The 21,036-nt window shown below is 37.4% G+C and overlaps 1 protein-coding gene across 4 annotated transcripts in view; it reads left to right on the top strand.

Annotated features, from left to right (window-relative positions):
* Positions 1–21,036, top strand: part of LOC149776809 (sialin-like) — a 76,727-nt gene that overhangs the window by 40,242 nt on the left and 15,449 nt on the right. For 2 of the 4 annotated variants that reach the window (XM_089941512.1, XM_089941509.1), the window contains exons 1-3: positions 7,776–7,884; positions 12,475–12,745; positions 13,381–13,748. In XM_089941512.1, coding sequence (XP_089797638.1) covers positions 12,568–12,745; positions 13,381–13,748 — 546 coding nt within the window. In that variant the 5' untranslated portion in view covers positions 7,776–7,884; positions 12,475–12,567. Of the gene's footprint in view, positions 1–7,075; positions 7,174–7,775; positions 7,885–12,474; positions 12,746–13,380; positions 13,749–21,036 lie in introns of those variants that run through there. The other 2 variants (XM_089941510.1, XM_089941511.1) reach the window with 2 other exon arrangements.

Below are 21,036 nucleotides of genomic sequence, written 5' to 3'. Positions count from 1 at the left end.
GTCATATAGTGCCCACTGCAAGGATATAACATTGCTCACTTCTGTAATGGTCATATAGTGCCCACTGCAAGGATATAACATTGCTCACTTCTGTAATGGACCTATAGTGCCCACTGCAAGGATATAACATTGCTCACTTCTGTAATGGTCATATAGTGCCCACTGCAAGGATATAACATTGCTCACTTCTGTAATGGTCATACTGTATAGTGCCCACTGCAAGGATATAACATTGCTCACTTCTGTAATGGTCATATAGTGCCCACTGCAAGAATATAACATTGCTCACTTCTGTAATGGTCATATAGTGCCCACTGCAAGGATATAACATTGCTCACTTCTGTAATGGTCATACTGTATAGTGCCCACTGCAAGAATATAACATTGCTCACTTCTGTAATGGTCATATAGTGCCCACTGCAAGGATATAACATTTCTCACTTCTGTAATGGTCATATAGTGCCCACTGCAAGGATATAACATTGCTCACTTCTGTAATGGTCATATAGTGCCCACTCCAAGGATATAACATTGCTCACTTCTGTAATGGACCTATAGTGCCCACTGCAAGGATATAACATTGCTCACTTCTGTAATGGTCATATAGTGCCCACTGCAAGGATATAACATTGCTCACTTCTGTAATGGTCCTATAGTGCCCACTGCAAGGATATAACATTGCTCACTTCTGTAATGGTCATATAGTGCCCACTGCAAGGATATAACATTGCTCACTTCTGTAATGGTCATATAGTGCCCACTGCAAGGATATAACATTGCTCACTTCTGTAATGGACCTATAGCGCCCACTGCAAGGATATAACATTGCTCACTTCTGTAATGGTCATATAGTGCCCACTGCAAGGATATAACATTGCTCACTTCTGTAATGGACCTATAGTCCCCACTGCAAGGATATAACATTGCTCACTTATGTAATGGTCATATAGTGCCAACTGCAAGGATATAACATTGCTCACTTCTGTAATGGACCTATAGTGCCCACTGCAAGGATATAACATTGCTCACTTCTGTAATGGACCTATAGTGCCCACTGCAAGGATATAACATTGCTCACTTCTGTAATGGACCTATAGTGCCCACTGCAAGGATATAACATTGCTCACTTCTGTAATGGTCATATAGTGCCCACTGCAAGAATATAACATTGCTCACTTCTGTAATGGTCATATAGTGCCCACTGCAAGGATATAACATTGCTCACTTCTGTAATGGTCATACTGTATAGTGCCCACTGCAAGGATATAACATTGCTCACTTCTGTAATGGTCATATAGTGCCCACTGCAAGGATATAACATTTCTCACTTCTGTAATGGTCATATAGTGCCCACTGCAAGGATATAACATTGCTCACTTCTGTAATGGACCTATAGTGCCCACTGCAAGGATATAACATTGCTCACTTCTGTAATGGTCATATAGTGCCCACTGCAAGGATATAACATTGCTCACTTCTGTAATGGTCATATAGTGCCCACTGCAAGGATATAACATTGCTCACTTCTGTAATGGTCATACTGTATAGTGCCCACTGCAAGGATATAACATTGCTCACTTCTGTAATGGTCATATAGTGCCCACTGCAAGAATATAACATTGCTCACTTCTGTAATGGTCATATAGTGCCCACTGCAAGGATATAACATTGCTCACTTCTGTAATGGTCATACTGTATAGTGCCCACTGCAAGGATATAACATTGCTCACTTCTGTAATGGTCATATAGTGCCCACTGCAAGGATATAACATTGCTCACTTCTGTAATGGACCTATAGTCCCCACTGCAAGGATATAACATTGCTCACTTCTGTAATGGTCATACTGTATAGTGCCCACTGCAAGGATATAACATTGCTCACTTCTGTAATGGTCATATAGTGCCCACTGCAAGGATATAACATTGCTCACTTCTGTAATGGACCTATAGTGCCCACTGCAAGGATATAACATTGATCACTTCTGTAATGGTCATATAGTGCCCACTGCAAGGATATAACATTGCTCACTTCTGTAATGGTCATATAGTGCCCACTGCAAGCATATAACATTGCTCACTTCTGTAATGGACCTATAGTCCCCACTGCAAGGATATAACATTGCTCACTTCTGTAATGGTAATATAGTGCCCACTGCAAGAATATAACATTACTCACTTCTGTAATGGTCATATAGTGCCCACTGCAAGGATATAACATTGCTCACTTCTGTAATGGTCATACTGTATAGTGCCCACTGCAAGGATATAACATTGCTCACTTCTGTAATGGTCATATAGTGCCCACTGCAAGGATATAACATTGCTCACTTCTGTAATGGACCTATAGTCCCCACTGCAAGGATATAACATTGCTCACTTCTGTAATGGTCATACTGTATAGTGCCCACTGCAAGGATATAACATTGCTCACTTCTGTAATGGTCATATAGTGCCCACTGCAAGGATATAACATTGCTCACTTCTGTAATGGTCATATAGTGCCCACTGCAAGGATATAACATTGCTCACTTCTGTAATGGACCTATAGTGCCCACTGCAAGGATATAACATTGCTCACTTCTGTAATGGTCATATAGTGCCCACTGCAAGGATATAACATTGCTCACTTCTGTAATGGTCATATAGTGCCCACTGCAAGGATATAACATTGCTCACTTCTGTAATGGACCTATAGTCCCCACTGCAAGGATATAACATTGCTCACTTCTGTAATGGTCATACTGTATAGTGCCCACTGCAAGGATATAACATTGCTCACTTCTGTAATGGTCATATAGTGCCCACTGCAAGGATATAACATTGCTCACTTCTGTAATGGACCTATAGTGCCCACTGCAAGGATATAACATTGCTCACTTCTGTAATGGTCATATAGTGCCCACTCCAAGGATATAACATTGCTCACTTCTGTAATGGTCATATAGTGCCCACTGCAAGGATATAACATTGCTCACTTCTGTAATGGACCTATAGTGCCCACTGCAAGGATATAACATTGCTCACTTCTGTAATGGTCATACTGTATAGTGCCCACTGCAAGGATATAACATTGCTCACTTCTGTAATGGACCTATAGTGCCCACTGCAAGGATATAACATTGCTCACTTCTGTAATGGTCATATAGTGCCCACTGCAAGGATATAACATTGCTCACTTCTGTAATGGTCATACTGTATAGTGCCCACTGCAAGGACATAACATTGCTCACTTCTGTAATGGTCATATAGTGCCCACTGCAAGGATATAACATTGCTCACTTCTGTAATGGTCATATAGTGCCCACTGCAAGGATATAACATTGCTCACTTCTGTAATGGTCATACTGTATAGTGCCCACTGCAAGGATATAACATTGCTCACTTCTGTAATGGTCATATAGTGCCCACTGCAAGGATATAACATTGCTCACTTCTGTAATGGACCTATAGTGCCCACTGCAAGGATATAACATTGCTCACTTCTGTAATGGTCATGTAGTGCCCACTGCAAGGATATAACATTGCTCACTTCTGTAATGGTCATACTGTATAGTGCCCACTGCAAGGATATAACATTGCTCACTTCTGTAATGGTCATATAGTGCCCACTGCAAGGATATAACATTTCTCACTTCTGTAATGGTCATATAGTGCCCACTGCAAGGATATAACATTGCTCACTTCTGTAATGGTCATATAGTGCCCACTGCAAGGATATAACATTGCTCACTTCTGCAATGGTCATATAGTGCCCACTGCAAGGATATAACATTGCTCACTTCTGTAATGGTCATATAGTGCCCACTGCAAGGATATAACATTGCTCACTTCTGTAATGGTCATATAGTGCCCACTGCAAGGATATAACATTGCTCACTTCTGTAATGGACCTATAGTCCCCACTGCAAGGATATAACATTGCTCACTTCTGTAATGGTCATACTGTATAGTGCCCACTGCAAGGATATAACATTGCTCACTTATGTAATGGTCATATAGTGCCCACTGCAAGGATATAACATTGCTCACTTCTGTAATGGTCATATAGTGCCCACTGCAAGGATATAACATTGCTCACTTCTGTAATGAACCTATAGTGCCCACTGCAAGGATATAACATTGCTCACTTCTGTAATGGTCATATAGTGCCCACTCCAAGGATATAATATTGCTCACTTCTGTAATGGTCATATAGTGCCCACTGCAAGGATATAACATTGCTCACTTCTGTAATCGACCTATAGTGCCCACTGCAAGGATATAACATTGCTCACTTCTGTAATGGTCATACTGTATAGTGCCCACTGCAAGGATATAACATTGCTCACTTCTGTAATGGACCTATAGTGCCCACTGCAAGGATATAACATTGCTCACTTCTGTAATGGTCATATAGTGCCCACTGCAAGGATATAACATTGCTCACTTCTGTAATGGTCATACTGTATAGTGCCCACTGCAAGGACATAACATTGCTCACTTCTGTAATGGTCATATAGTGCCCACTGCAAGGATATAACATTGCTCACTTCTGTAATGGTCATATAGTGCCCACTGCAAGGATATAACATTGCTCACTTCTGTAATGGACCTATAGTGCCCTCTGCAAGGATATAACATTGCTGACTTCTGTAATGGTCATATAGTGCCCACTGCAAGGATATAACATTGCTCACTTCTGTAATGGTCATACTGTATAGTGCCCACTGCAAGGATATAACATTGCTCACTTCTGTAATGGTCATATAGTGCCCACTGCAAGAATATAACATTGCTCACTTCTGTAATGGTCATATAGTGCCCACTGCAAGGATATAACATTGCTCACTTCTGTAATGGTCATGCTGTATAGTGCCCACTGCAAGGATATAACATTGCTCACTTCTGTAATGGTCATATAGTGCCCACTGCAAGGATATAACATTGCTCACTTCTGTAATGGACCTATAGTGCCCACTGCAAGGATATAACATTGCTCACTTCTGTAATGGTCATACTGTATAGTGCCCACTGCAAGGATATAACATTGCTCACTTCTGTAATGGTCATATAGTGCCCACTGCAAGGATATAACATTGCTCACTTCTGTAATGGTCATATAGTGCCCACTGCAAGGATATAACATTGCTCACTTCTGTAATGGTCATATAGTGCCCACTGCAAGGATATGACATTGCTCACTTCTGTAATGGACCTATAGTGCCCACTGCAAGGATATAACATTGCTCACTTCTGTAATGGACCTATAGTGCCCACTGCAAGGATATAACATTGCTCACTTCTGTAATGGACCTATAGTGCCCACTGCAAGGATATAACATTGCTCACTTCCGTAATGGTCATATAGTGCCCACTGCAAGGATATAACATTGCTCACTTCTGTAATGGTCATATAGTGCCCACTGCAAGGATATAACATTGCTCACTTCTGTAATGGTCATACTGTATAGTGCCCACTTCAAGGATATAACATTGCTCACTTCTGTAATGGTCATATAGTGCCCACTGCAAGGATATAACATCGCTAGTTCTATATTAGTAGAATCTGATACATAGAAACGCCTTACGTAAAAGCGGATGAAAGAGTTATTTTTGTATTTTAAAAAAAAAAATTATTGCTATAATCTATGTCCACTTTGAATATTGACATGGATATAAATACATAAGATTATAAATAGAAAAAATTTGGGTAAGATGGTCGACAGAGTAACGGGATTATCACTGATTGTAATTCGTGCTGATAAATCAATATTCGATATTTTTAACGAGATAAATAAAATGAAAATATTGACATAAAATTAGAGGATCCGTACTAATTGGTGATTTGTGTAAATGCAAAACAACACAGACATATGGTTGCAATTAAAAGTAAAAGTAGCAGTCCAACGTTTAATAATTATACTTATATCTACGTGGAATTGTGTAGATCAAAATACATGGTTGTGAAGCATCATACAAATATTTTGCTGATACACCTGCAGAATAACTAATCTCTGTCTTTCATTGTGCATTTGTTATTCCATAATGTATTTTCCTGTTGTATTAAATAATTATAGCATACGAAGATATCTCTCTAGTCTCCTCTGACATTTTCTTTTCAAATCAAATCTTTGTTACAGAGAAAAATATAAAAAAATTAACACCCCACCCCCAAAAGAAACAACCCAAACCCCCCCCCCCCAGAAAAAAAACACAACAAAAACTATTTCTTGTTCACGTAGCCACGACCTTCATCTTATTTTCGTTTCAAATAATTACGTTCTTGAAGATCAGCTGAATCACATCAAAACGCGCTGTACATTGTTTTTAAACTTGACCATTCAGCCTGTCCTGTTTATTGTCCTCCATGCATGACTGGTTAACTTACTGGGAGTGTTCATTGTTTTAATTGTTGCTAATACCAAAGCCGCACACTGTGATGTGCGGTGGGGTCTTTCGTAAGAGAATCAAATTCGAGTAGAAACAGCTCCCTAAATTGGAAAAAGAGTTGTCATCGAAGCAGAGAGATTGTTGTTGTTGTTGTTTTGGATTTAACGCCCCTTTTTAGCACATGATAGGCTATATTTGGCGGGCAGTATATTACGTGGAGGTAGTCTTACAACGTAAGACACATCACCACACATTTTTGTTCTGGTGGTGGGGGTGGGGTGGGGGTCTTACCGCCTAACCAATGGTTCTGTGTAGCGTGTTTTGATGTCGACTAACAGTGTCACGAAAGTCAAATTTTCAGAAATATCACACACAACTGGCAACTAATAACGACGCTTTTCTACAAAGTAAAGTTGTAATGTTTTTTTGTCAGACTTTACTTAACCTGGTGTCTTTTCTCTAATAAATTCAAATTCTCACAAAAGAAATGTACCTATTTTCAAGTTTCGTTGGCCTACATTTCAGTTGGCTGGAAAGGATGAAAGCCTGTAATGCCTAAATCGGGTTAAATTGAAATATTATTCTTTAACAAAACGAATAAATATATATTATGCATATTGGAACACTAAGCATCGTTTCGTTTCGTTCAAGAAACATATCCCCCACATGAACCTACTTAACCATACTTCGGCATACCTTGACTACCGTCGGATTGCAACAAATACAAATGTATGTCAACGGAACATGAAAATGCGTCCATTTGCTAGTGTCATATTTTCATTCCGCCAGGATAAGGACAGGACAGTAAGTATATTAATTACACAAGAATTAGTGGAAGAGTGTCGACATAGGCTGCCAAGTGTGTGAGATATTCCTGAAAGTGTTACTACTCATTCCGATGTCAACCGACATCGTAACAAGCTATACAGGGCCATTATTTGGGTAGAAAGACATATTACTAAAACAAAAACATGTGTTATGTCTTACATGTAGGACTACACGTGTAGGAAGAATCCGGAAAAATCCCGGTAAGAACCACACACCCGCGGGAAACTCTAGCAAACTTCCTCACATACCCTCAATAGTCGAGCCTGAGATTATAACGACACAGACAAAAGTGAGATGTCGATACAATGCACAGACGAGAGAGAGAGAGAGAGAGAGAGAGACTATCTTTACCACGCCATAGCTACCTGCACATGTCACTTTCATGCATCAGTACTATTGTCCATTCAGCTAGGCGAGTTACACTGCAACGGTCTTACTTTTCAAAAGGAATTTAACACTTAGACTAATGCAAAAACCCACCGGTTTTCAATTTACCTATGCACATTATATATAATCACGATTTATTAGGACTTAAATTCGTTGGGAAACAGTGAACACTCCCTGCATCATATCGATTGAAACATTGTTAGCACACAAGCTGTAGTGTTATAAACGCGCATGTATATATCAGTACTTTTAGTACAGACTGGGTGATATATTCAATATACGAGGCACGATCATAAAAATGTAAGTACATTTCAGAATGCATAGATTGTGATGCTGGAGTGATTTTCCTACCGTTTCGCAAGAATTTTTCCATCAGTTGTGGTTGAGTGAATTTGAAAACGAAATATATACGTTAGGCCTAAACCTGCATTGAAAGTCAGTGGAGGGAGTCCTTACTTGAACTTAACAAGTACAGAATTTTGTAAAACGCGATATGTCTCATTATATATCTGATTACTCAACCTGGTGCAGTGTATTATTTGATCGAAAGTCATAACTTAAAGAGAATCCATTCATTTCTGCAAACACATTATTCGAAGCTCAGTGGGCACTCCATTTAGTACCGCTGGATTTCGATCTCCTATAATCTCTCTCTTTCTCTCTCTCTCTCTCTCTCTCTCTCTCTCTCTCTCTCTCTCTCTCTCTCTGTGGAATAAAACTGCAATGTACAATATACACCTTACACATAATTTAACCGTATATATTAATTAATGCGGGTAATTTTTATCCAATCAAGTAGTATTCTTATTTAATGCATCAATCAATTTTTGCTCGTCTGAAGCAAGAATCATTGATCGTTTTTTCATTCATCGTCGGCTCTTTACCTGGGCACATTAAAGTGCATATGTTGTTGTTGTTGTAGGGTGTAACGCCATTTTTCAGCACACGATAGGCTATACATGGCAGCCAGTATTAATGGTGGAGTAAGAACCCGGGAACCCACGCAGACAGAGGTGAGATGGCAGTGATCCGTAACGGAGAGCGCTTTAGACCACTCGGCCACTCGGGCCGCCCCCCCCCCCAATATGCATATGAGTCCGTATTATAAATACTCTTGAACAGTGGTCCCTAAAGTGAGCGGTACCACCATCTTGAGAGCGGTTGGATTATCGAGAGGGCGCTAATGCTAAATAATGTTTGTTACGGGGTAAGGTATGGGGTGCACTGGGGATAACCATGGGGGCGGTGGCCCAACCACTGCTCTAGAACAACTTTAACAGCTCACCGTCGCAAATGCCTACACTTTGTATTGCATATTCATACCCTCCCCTCCCCTCGGCCATGGAATCACCACCACCCACGTATAGAGACCCAGAAGTGATAAAGATAAATCCCTTATTATTTTGAATGGGTCTTCGATAAATTCCTCGTTTTTTAAATGAGTCTTCCTACCATGATTTGATATATCAAGTTTGGTCAGAGAATGTTTGACAGTATCATCGTAATCGAAATTTTTACAGTCCATCATACGGATCCCAATGAGTGGGAATGGTATCCCTCATGCAGTTGGGAAATGGGAAAGATAACTAGAAATATTATTTATTTTTAACCTGATGGTTTGCCTGCATGTTAATTAAACCCAAGATGGGATTGTTTTGCAGACATCGTATCTAAAGATGTTCATAACTATTTTACACACCAGGTACCACTACCTCATCTACTACTGATACTACCACCACCAATGCTACTATGAGGGATAAAAGCAACATAGAAAAAGAATTAAAGAAACAAACAATAAGACCGTAGTGCTCAATGTATACATCACACATAATTTAACCGTATAAGAATTTTTAAAAAATAAAAAAGTATCAGATTTGGATGACAATGCCCTTTTGATAGCTTTGGACAGCTAACTGTGTCTCACTTTTGTTGTACGTTGCTCGTTTTGTCATGCTTGACTGAAAGATCAAGTCGTCAGTGTACGTAACTGGTTTGTTATACGATAGCTGAAACCATTAACGACCAGTGAGTGCAGCTATTGGGTAGAAAAAGCTAGTAACGATATGTGAATGCGTGTGCGTGTGTTTAGGATTTTTAACGTAGCTTGAAAGGTTGTTCAGTCATATCGACACGATGTCTTCAGTGTGGCAGTTTATAGTGATGTCTAGCATCATACCGCAGTCATGTAGCATGATGATTCATCCAGTCACATTATCCTGACACCAGGCCGACCAGTCCTAACACCAACCTCGTAATGCCGAGCACCTAGCGAGGCAGCTGTTAGTATAATGTTTATAAAATCTTTGGTAAGACTCGGCCGGGGTTCGAACCCGCGACCTACCGCATCCGAGGCGGACGCTCTAATCACAAGGCCACCGGAACGTTGTGACCTGTGAATGAAGATACTGGTTAGAGGATATAATACCACGATCTGTGAATAATGCGATTGAAGTCTTCTATTCATTTCGTATAGTTATTGTAAAGTAAAAGTCGAGATAAGTAGCCTTCACATGAAATTAAAATAGGTGTTGTATGGTACTATAATAAATACATCGCGACTGATATAAATTTGTTATAATAGGTTACCGAATATCAACATTTGATGCGTGAAACCAGAATACTGTTAAGACGTTTACATGCAAAAAGGTACAAACAACGCTTAAATATTTTTTTATGTACATTTGGAAATAAAAACTTTGACTTTATTTATGTCATCGTTGAAAGGCTGAGATATAATCCACTTACAGTAACAACGTTGAAAGTAAATTTTAACACACGCACGCACACATCTCTCTCTCTCTCTCTCTCTCTCTCTCTCTCTATATATATATATATATATATATATATATATATATATATATATATATATATATATATATATATATAACGTCGCCTTTGTAGTAAGAGGGGTGGTCAATTGGATTTAATTGGCGTTATCTAGGGGATCACCTCCCTCGATTTTATGGCCCGGTGTGAGTGGATAGATAGAATATCAACAGAGAACTGAGCAAGACTATTGGAAAGAAATATTGCAATACAAGCCCCCTTAAACAAGAAAAAAAAATAACAAAAAATTTTCAATAACAATTAATAGTGGCAACTCCTATTCAACCTATGTTATGTCAACAGAATTTAAGAACAGTGTTTAATTTTGATTTATTTCATCATAATAACGAGAGATGAAAAGAACGCAATGTCCACGACTGATTGCACCACCTTCCTCTCTTGACCCGTATATCACACTGCTTCCTATTCTCTCTAGTCTTCCTATTCTGAACGCTTCATCTCTCTGGACGTCCTAGTCTTTTATTTTGAGCACGTCATCTCTCTCCAGACTTCCGTCTTCGGACTGTCCCGTCTCTCCCAGAAAGCTGTTTCCTTAAATGACAAAATTTACCCCATAATCTCTATACGGATCATTTCGTATACATACATAATATTCCTTCACTTACGTTACTAAGAAGCATAACTAGCTATCTAAACACTGCATAAATTGTGACCTAATTCGATAGATCATCACTCTTGCTTCACAGCGACCGAAAATAAATTAACACGTGAGCCGTGTATCTTACTTTACCGTATCTATTTACCTACGCTACCATATGCTCGATTACTGTTGCATAAAATTCACAAAAGTCTAGCTCACAGCAACTCCTAACCTACAAGATCGTTTAAAAACTACATAATAAGATATAAATATGCGATTATCGTTAACTCACGATAAGCATTATCGTCCTAACAGACAAATGAAATTCATTCATACAGCCATATGAAATCCTACACATATGACAATTTGGATCGCATGCGATCCGTTAATTCTATCAATGAACTAGTAACTGTAAAATTAAAGAGATAAATTTCGTAACAACTCTAGCATCAACAGATTTCCATGAAATTGAATAAACGATACATAATATGGATCCTAGTCATATCAAACACATATGAATACAACAAACAATCAAACGTAGAAGTGGGTATGTGAGAAAGTTTGCCAGTAGCTTCTCGAGGATGGTGCTTCTTTTCCGGGGAGTTCACGGGGTCTTCCTCCACCAATAATACTGGCCGCCATGTATAGCCTATCGTGTGCTGGAAAATGGCGTTAAACCCTACAACAACAACAACAGCAACAACAACAAAGTAGAAAATTACGTGAAAAATTAAAATTGCGTACCGTAATGTTGTTCTCTTTCAAAAATTGTGCGTCCTAGCACTAAAACCTCTCTTTTCGTACAACACAGCCACCTGGTACCTTTTTTTGTTTAACGGGGAAAGCAGTATTCTTTTTAGGCTTCCTCGGAGCCAAACTTCTCCCCTCTCAGGAAGTTTCAAACTAAAGAATTTCGACCAAGGTCCTCACTTTAAATTCACATTACTTCCAAAGTGTACGCCTTAATTTATTCTGACCAATCGTAAATATTTTCCTAGATAGTCATTTATTTCTTTCGTCAGATTTTAGATAGCCTAGAATTTCTGAACTATGTTTGTATAACAACTTCGCTTTGAAAACGAATATTTGACATGGGTTCCTATCAAGCGGTTATGGTGGGAAGCTCAAATGTTTACTTTCTCAGGACAGCGTTGAGATGCCCCGGTCAAATCTCAATGAGTCCTTGATGTTGGCCTTTCAAGTTTAACACTGACATAGGGGGTGGGGGAGAAAATAAGAAAGGTCGAACTTGTCTGGCTTAAATGTGATAAAATCTTAATGCTCAATGCATTCAACTTTAAGGTTCACTTAATATATATATATTCATATATATATATATATATATATATATATATATATATATATATATATATATATATATATATATATATATATATATATATATATATATATATATATATATATGCATTTTTGCTAATTGATACTTTCGTTTTACATTACAGCTGACTTTATGATATGCATGATAAATGCATTCCGCTACACTGATGCCCAAGGTCAAACGTCGTCTGACATAATCAAAATTCTCCTCGTTCTGAATGAAAATACATGACGCTAGTATTAGCGACTTATCAATGGAAACCTCTGATGGTAAAAGACAACAGGGTGACCGTAAAGATGATGGAACGCGTGATGCTCTTCTTCAGAAACCGGCTAAAGAAAAAGAGAACCATTGCAATAAACCTAAACTAAGCGATGATGACTCGAAACCGGATGGCAAGGATCTCTTCTGTCTGACTGTCCTTAATTTAATAATCATGTAACGTCTCTGTAAAGGCCGATAAGGGTCCTCATTTTTGAAATTTAAATAAAACCTATATTCTTTCTAGACAGAGATTAATTGCGTAATTAAAGAGAGGGTTTAATTTTTGTTCTCCACATGAGAAGTTATTCCTAATTTGTGGTCTCGGCTCAAACAGATTTCACTGTCTTATTGTCAGTTCCAATAGGAGGTAATTAAGGCAATGAAAAATGGTTGTTTGGTTTGTTCTAACGACATTTAAACAAATTAACAACTATATTATGTCATGCAAACAGTTAAGAACCTTTCACAAGTATACACCGAGGAGGTCGTCAACTGGGTATCGAACCTGCGACCCTTAGATAATGAGTCGTGACAGTCTTCTAACAAAACCATTACGGCTCTGGGAAATTTTGTCGAATATAATTATTCGACCTGTAGTGAAATTGAAAACATGTTGCTTTAAGAAAAATCAAAATTTACAGTTAGCCTATAAATTATGATCATTAGCCGTCGATACAAGAATAAACAATTTAGAAACGGGTTTATCAGGCAAATGCATTTGAAAAGGTTCTTTACAGTGATTTTATCACCTTATGTTTATTTATAGGTCCAGTTCCATGGCTTTGTTCCAAGAGGTGGCAGTTTGCATATCTTGCCTTCTTCGCCATGTTTTGGCTTTACGTTCACAGAGTGAACCTTAGTATGGCCATTGTATGCATGGTCAAGCCAGAAGGTCACCTGGAGGATGTTTTAAAAGACGTGGTTGATAATTCTACGATTAATTCGAATACAACCAAATTTAATGATTCAGGCCTCTACTCAAAGACGCATACTGTTGCAGTCTTGTGGAACAATCTGAGTAATTTTCCCACGTCAAATGAATCTAGCCATATTATGCAGAAAGAAACTGAGGAAGAGAAAATCTACCAGGAAGGATGCCAGACAGCTTTTAAAACTATTGCTGCAGAAAACAAGGTAAGACGTAAGGTAGAGTTATGCATGTGAGTAGAAGAACACTTTACGGTATGTTCTACAACATCATGAAAATTGACTAGAATGGACTAAATTACTATCTAACATTTTTAAGTTCTTGACACCAAATGATTACATCCAGAAACATATTAATACATTTAAAACTTGACTCACTAAATATGATTGTTTTAAATTTGTCAAACCAATATATGACTTGCCGTTAAAAAAATTAAACTGAACGTGGCTTTCAATCCAATATGATGCTTTGACACACAAGCTGATTCAGGAATGTTTAGATTTAGTTTCGAGTTTAAAAAACAAGAGAACAGTCTCACGTAACTAGCTAAGAAAAAAATATCGGATATGTGGCTTGGTACCAACGTTTATCCCAATTTGCATTATTTTAAGTTTTGCATTAAATACTGATGTTTTAGGTTGATTGAAACATTGACGACCTTTCATTTTCTTGTTTGATTTCAAAACTGATATCAGTCATGATATCTCTGCAAACTATTTGAAAAATCTCGATTTAAGTAATGTATAATGAATGTTATCCTGGTATATTTCCAGGACTCAACAACTTTCATATTATAATGCAGTATTGGTTCTTTCTTGAATCTGGAAGAGAATGGGTAATACATTATGTGTTGTATATGGTTGAAACATGTTTAGCACTACTGGGAAAATTAGCATATTTCAGATCAAACGAATGTAACACTTGTATAGCCCCATTTGAATTTGAATGTTGGAACATCTGCTGGTTTATCGGCTTCTTCACAACAGGTTCCGACAATTTATAAATTAGATGACGAAACTGTATAAATCATCTGCGTTTTCATTCGTCATTTAAGGATAGCTGTCGTTATACAAGCGCATATTCTGTCGTATTCTTATGGCGTATTACAAATAACGGTAGGATTTTTATCTCAATATGTGCATATATAGTAATAGCCCCGGTCTGAGTAAAGATAGAGATCTGGCTCATCTATCCGAAAAAACACCCAGTCTAGCTTAATATTTTACAAATATAGCAATATCAATGTTTTTAATGTAAGAGCCTGAAAAGCCTTAAATAATTTTTGTCAACAGAATGTATAGAAAGTTATTGGGAAACAATTGGATTGACTTAGTTGCACCTTAGCACATTTGCACCAATAATAGCATAATGAGTGTCGTAAACTTTCTGTATTCGATCAATTGTGTACTGCATCTATTGCACGAGACTGTTTGAATTTCTAGGTTGTTTTCCCAGTGTGAGATTGGCGAAAATGTTGGATTCTTGTTTTGATCCTTTAAATTTAGTTTCATTCTGTGTCGCTAATCGGTTCCTTCCGCTTGAATTTCGATCTGGATTTCGTTTGGATTTAGTATAACAAAAGTCACGCTTTTAAGGTGAATGATATATCTTGTGCAGGCAACATACGGGTTGAAGCACTATTCAACATTAAGAGTGACAGTAGCGAATGTTTTTTACTAATCCATTGCTTCGCTAATATCTTCTTTTATAAGACGGGCAGCATTATTAGGTAAAGTGTTTTGAATAAATCCGCGTTGTAATTGTTGTTTAGTCCGCTTGAGTGGTTCTCATATTTTTCATGCAAGTCTGTTTTCAACACATTCTAAGAAATCGGGGACATAAGTATCAGCGTAACGTTCATTAATCGTTTGACCTTCACTACTCATCTTTGAAAATGTAGTAAGATTGTTGGGAAGCCCTTTCTTGTGAAAGATGTTCGGCAGTTTTTCCATGTATCTGAAGACTATTTCCCAACTAATTTAAGGTGTTTTAAGTCCATGGTGGTCAGCATCTGTGTTAATGTTTTATATTTTGGGGTTTCCCTATCGCCGATCTCTGAAGAGGTTCATTATGTTGTATTAACTGTACGGCTTGGTCTTTTGTTGCTAACAATTCTTAAGGTACTTGATGTTTAAACGTAGAATGAGGATTTTTCTCTGTGTGGCTAAACTTGAAAAGTCAGATTTTCATCCATGTAGTATACCATTGTCTAATATCTGATCGGTTTTATTGAAAATTCATTTTTCTGTTGTTGCTCTGATTGAATTTTGTGTTTTGTGACAAATGTGGAAAAAAACGTTGGTCCTCTGGTGAAGCCCCAATTATTCTTGTAAAAGTTTGTTTTAAGCAGTGGATGATACACTTATCTTGGGCATTCCCATAGTTCTTGTTTGTATTTGAAATGTTCCATTTTTCTTAATCGGTATTGTCTAAAGGTTTACCAGTTGGTATCGACTTTATTAGGCATATTTTGACATATAGCATGCATTTTTAAATTTTACATTTTTGTTCCATGATCCATCCCTGTGTTTGTTTTCTTTGGCTTGGAATACAAAGGCTGTTTGATTTAGCACCCTGAGTCAGTGTTGAACGTGTATGTGTTTAGAATATGCTTATGGTAGATTGGCAAAGATATTATTCAAATCGACGCCTTTAGATAACATTTCTGTAGATTTCCGAGGTTCGCTGTGATGTTATACCTCCCTTATTATTTCCGTTCAACAGGGTATGATCTGTTGTTTTCGTAGGCTACCGAGGACACATGTGGATTGTTAGGATCTGTTGTTTTCCTAGGCTACCGAGGACACATGTGGATTGTTAGGATCTGTTGTTTTCCTAGGCTACTGAGGACACATGTGGATTGTTAGGTTCTGTTGTTTTCCTAGGCTACTGAGGACACATGTGGATTGTTAGGATCTGTTGTTTTCCTAGGCTACTGAGGACACATGTGGATTGTTAGGATCTGTTGTTTTCCTAGGCTACTGAGGACACATGTGGATTGTTAGGATCTGTTGTTTTCCTAGGCTACTGAGGACAAATGTGGATTGTTAGGATTTGTTGTGGCTGATCAGTAAAGATGCTGTTTTTGCTTGTTATGGTGCAGTAACGTTGAGTTATTCCTGGTAGCTGATATATACATGATGTTGCATGCAGTTAAGAGAGTATATTAATGTTTTATGCTACATGTTTGAAGCTTCGATATGTGCAGTACTATCAAGACTTATAAGTATGGTACTTTGGATCAAATGGAACTTGGATAAATGATATTACATTAATGTCGTGTAGCCATTAATTCAGTTTGAGATCTTCTTATTGCAGCATGGTAGTGCATTCAACTAACATTAGGATGGGCAACTCTTACATGAATGAAAATAATTTCAAAGGAGATCTAACTTATATATATATATATATATATATATATATATATATATATATATATATATATATATATATATATATATATATATATATATATCAAGCAAAGGATACTCAGAATGTCTTAACAAAGACGATTTTAAAGATTTTACATGCAAGTACAAAGCTGTTCGTTTTATAGCCACATGGACTTACAGTACGAAATAAGTTTTCGTAATGGCTATTATCATTGTGCCAAAACCCAGGGATATAAATGTTAATACAGCACTAAATTCAGGGGCTTAAATGACTTTTGTAAGAAATATTTGTGATGACTTACTAGATATTGAGTATATATACATCGAGATTACCTCTAAAATGTTATATGGTTCCTGATAAGTGACTTGCAAAAGTGACCTTGATTCTGAGAATTTTTCAGTGCACCCTGAAGTGGAGGGTCGTCGTATAGCTGAAGATGGAATACGTCACTTGCACAAATATTCTCGAAATTAAAATGCTTCAATTAGTGGTCTATTTTAGGGGGGATCTAAATAATTATAACGTTATGGCCACAATTGATTGAGTATTTGCAAATCTAGATGTTTGAAACTCGTGAATGGCTGTTTTGCTAACAATAAGATGTTGGCAGCTTTATATATAACACGCAATTTGCGACTATGTTCGGAAATATGAAATAATTATCTACCTTTGATAACGTAAACAGAGTAGAATCAAGTCCCATGCCTCCTTAACTAGGTTTGTTAGGGATTGAAAATAACATCTTGGAGTGAACCTAATACGCACAGTATAGATAATTATACCGTCAGATCTCAAATCTTTACAAAGTTAAAATGGAAAACACAATACATATCAGGAATGTTTGCGTGAGCAATTCCAGAACGTTTCATTTGAGACATTTTGCCAAATGATTGGAACATCTGAGTTTGATAACGCTACGGACACATTGGCTTATGCTCTTAAGAAGAAAGCGGAAAATGTTGTTATGAGAAAAACCGTTAGACTGTTTGGTAACAGCACAACACATCCATTATAAGACAACCCAGGTTTGGAACATTGTCAAAATGCAAAAAGAATGGCAGTTATAGCAATAAGATTTGTTCGAGTTCTAGATCACATTGAAACGTACTTCAAACAAAGCAAATCCAAATGCAGCTTCTAAGTGCACTTGAAGAACGCGTATATCTGATTTGGATTTTTAACGTAGCTTTAACAATGTTTCAGTCATATCGCTACGATGTATGCAGTGTGGCAGTTTAAAGTGATGTCTAGCAATGGAGCATCATGTCGCAGACATGTAGCATGATGTCCCTCCCAGTCACATTATCCTGACACCAGGCCGATCATTCGTAGCACTAGCTTCTTAATGCTGAGCGCCAAGTGAGGCAGCTGTTATTACCATTTGTATCAGTCTTTGGTATGGCTCGGCCTGGGATAGAACCCACGAACTCTCACATCCGAGGCGGACGCTCTAATCACTAGTCACCGGAGCGGTCTGCTGCTGTTAGTACCAATTTTAAAAGTCTTTGGCAAGACAAGGCCGGGGTTTTAACCCGCGACCTTGACACAAACATATTTTGGAACTTATTATGAGACACATGTACTATTTCCTCCAGCAAGATTTCACACTTGGACTGGTTGCGTAATTGTTCATGTGTTTTAGTCCGCTCTTGCAAGCAGTGACATATACATTTGATATTTGCATTTGATATTTCTAAAAGCAATGAAGATGCAACATCAGATTGCAAAATCCAAGAGGCTGAAGTGAGAGCAACTATTGATTGCCTAAAGTTTGGGAAAGCTGAAGATCTTAATGGTCCAGAATCTGAATGAAAGAATCCTAATTAAAGAATCCAAATGCTATGGTGAACCTCATTTAACTCGTCTGTTAATATAATGCTGCAAGTATCGTACTTCCACACGAATTTGTGCTATAAATAATTATAACTTTTTTTAACAATCGTTACCAACGATTAAAATAATTATAAATCATATAATTATAAACCATATAAAATAAGTATAATCAAAAATGTATACTGGGTTTAGTCTGCTACAGGTACTAAGTAATTCTCAATACCAGAGTTAAATAAGATGATACAAAATGATGCGAAAACAAATTAGTAATGAATAACCGGGTTTCAGAAACGAATATGGTATTATTAATGGTTGTGTTATACACATATATGTAACTATCTTCGAAAATGCAGTGGCAGGTTCTATTGTTTAATTATAGATTTTGAGGAAGCATTGATACAGATATGCGTTATGAGCAGGAAAATGTTAAATTTGCTTGAAGCAATATATACATACATACATATATATATATATGTATATATATATATATATATATATATATATATATATATATATATATATATATATATATATATATATATATATATATATATGCGTATTTATGTGTGTGTGTGTGTGTGTGTGTGTGTGTGTGTGTGTGTAAACACGTGTGTTCGAGCCACAAAAAACGGAAATATAACTTCAGTTGTCAATTTGATGTACGTTAAGTTACGTTATGTCACTATTAATTCTTTCTTTACTTGTATGTGACCTTGAATGTGTACTGTCCAATGTCACATTTGTGTAGACGTTACTAGTATTTGAAACATTTATTTTGCTAAATGACTATGATATAGTTATATTTACTAAACCAACAATTGAGATGCAGAACTTGCTTAATCGACTTGAATCTTGTTGTGAAGGTGATGAATGGGGATGAAAGGTTAATTTTGAGAAAACCAACGATGATTTTCCGAAATGGAGGCTACCGATGGAATCACTACAAATGGTATTTTGGGAATCACAAATTAAAATATGGCTTCAGGCTATAAGTATACATTTCAGTGTTTGGTATAAATGGAAGCAAGTCACACCTAAAAGCATCTAAGGTACTATTCACAATCAAAATGAAGTTACGTACGTTTGGAAAAATATAAATACACACGCTGGAACAATGTTTATACTAGGATACTGCCTCTGCAATGATACGAATTTGACTTTAATAATGCACTTGATATTGAAACAGTACATACAAAACTACTGTATATATCTTTGAAACTAACAAAATCTAACTGCGAATTGTTTTGTTATGTGTGTATTAGGAAGAAAGAGTCTTGAACTAGCTTATGTTCAACATTAGAATTCCAAACATTTGTATTAATATATATGCAAATATAATGGTCGTAATTATCAAGTTATTAGATAGAAGCTCATGGCATTAAGCCTATACTCAATTCGTGTTGTTTTGGAGAGGCTTGATACATCCAAGATGTAGGTTATGATGTAATATTTATGAAAGTGTTCATCCAGTGATCAATGATATACAAGCTTGGAATACAAACTTGATGAATTGGATAGATTAAAAGTCTGTGAATTAAGTAAGTTTGACTTTAACCGAGAATCAAATCAAGATACAGAAAAGGTATCTTTGAGAAAGTTGTTGGACTTGTTTGATGAGATGTTGCCATTAATGAAATTTCGTCTTGTTGCCATTTGTGGCTTTTGTTCGCAATGCATTTTTGAGAGTGATTGTCAGATAAAGGCGTATAGCTGTGATATAAGTGGGACTATGGTTGTCAAATGAAGGCGTATAGCTGTGATATATGTGGGACTGTGTTTGTCAGATGAAGGCATATATATGTGAAGTATGCCGGACTGTGGTTGTCAGATGAAAGCGTATAGCTGTGAAGTATGCGGGACTGATTGTCAGATGAAGGCGTATAGCTGTGATATATGTGGGACTGTGGTTGTCAAATGAAGGTGTATAGCTGTGATATATGTTGTTGTCGTTGTAGGATTTAACGCCATTTTTCAGCACACGATAGGCTATACATGGCGGCCAGTATTAATGGTGGATGAAGAACCCGGGAAAACCTTGGACAGAACCACCAACCCACGAGAAGCTACTGGCAAGCTTTCTCACATACCCACATTGGCTAAATCCGAGACTTGAACCCACGCAGACAGAGGTGAGATGGCAATGATCCGTAACGGTGAGCGCTTTAGACCACTCGGCCACTCGTGAATGGGGTTGTCAGATGAAGTCATATAGCTGTGATATATACACACGCATAATTGTAAACGAGGTCGCTGTTTGTTGGGCATGAT

This window comes from Sinohyriopsis cumingii, chromosome 18 (assembly GCF_028554795.1).
Source record: "Sinohyriopsis cumingii isolate HCF-2022 chromosome 18, ASM2855479v2, whole genome shotgun sequence".
Classification (NCBI taxonomy): Eukaryota; Metazoa; Mollusca; class Bivalvia; order Unionida; family Unionidae; genus Sinohyriopsis; species Sinohyriopsis cumingii.
Note: the sequence above shows the minus strand (reverse complement) of the source record. Positions and strands in the feature narration are given on the sequence as shown.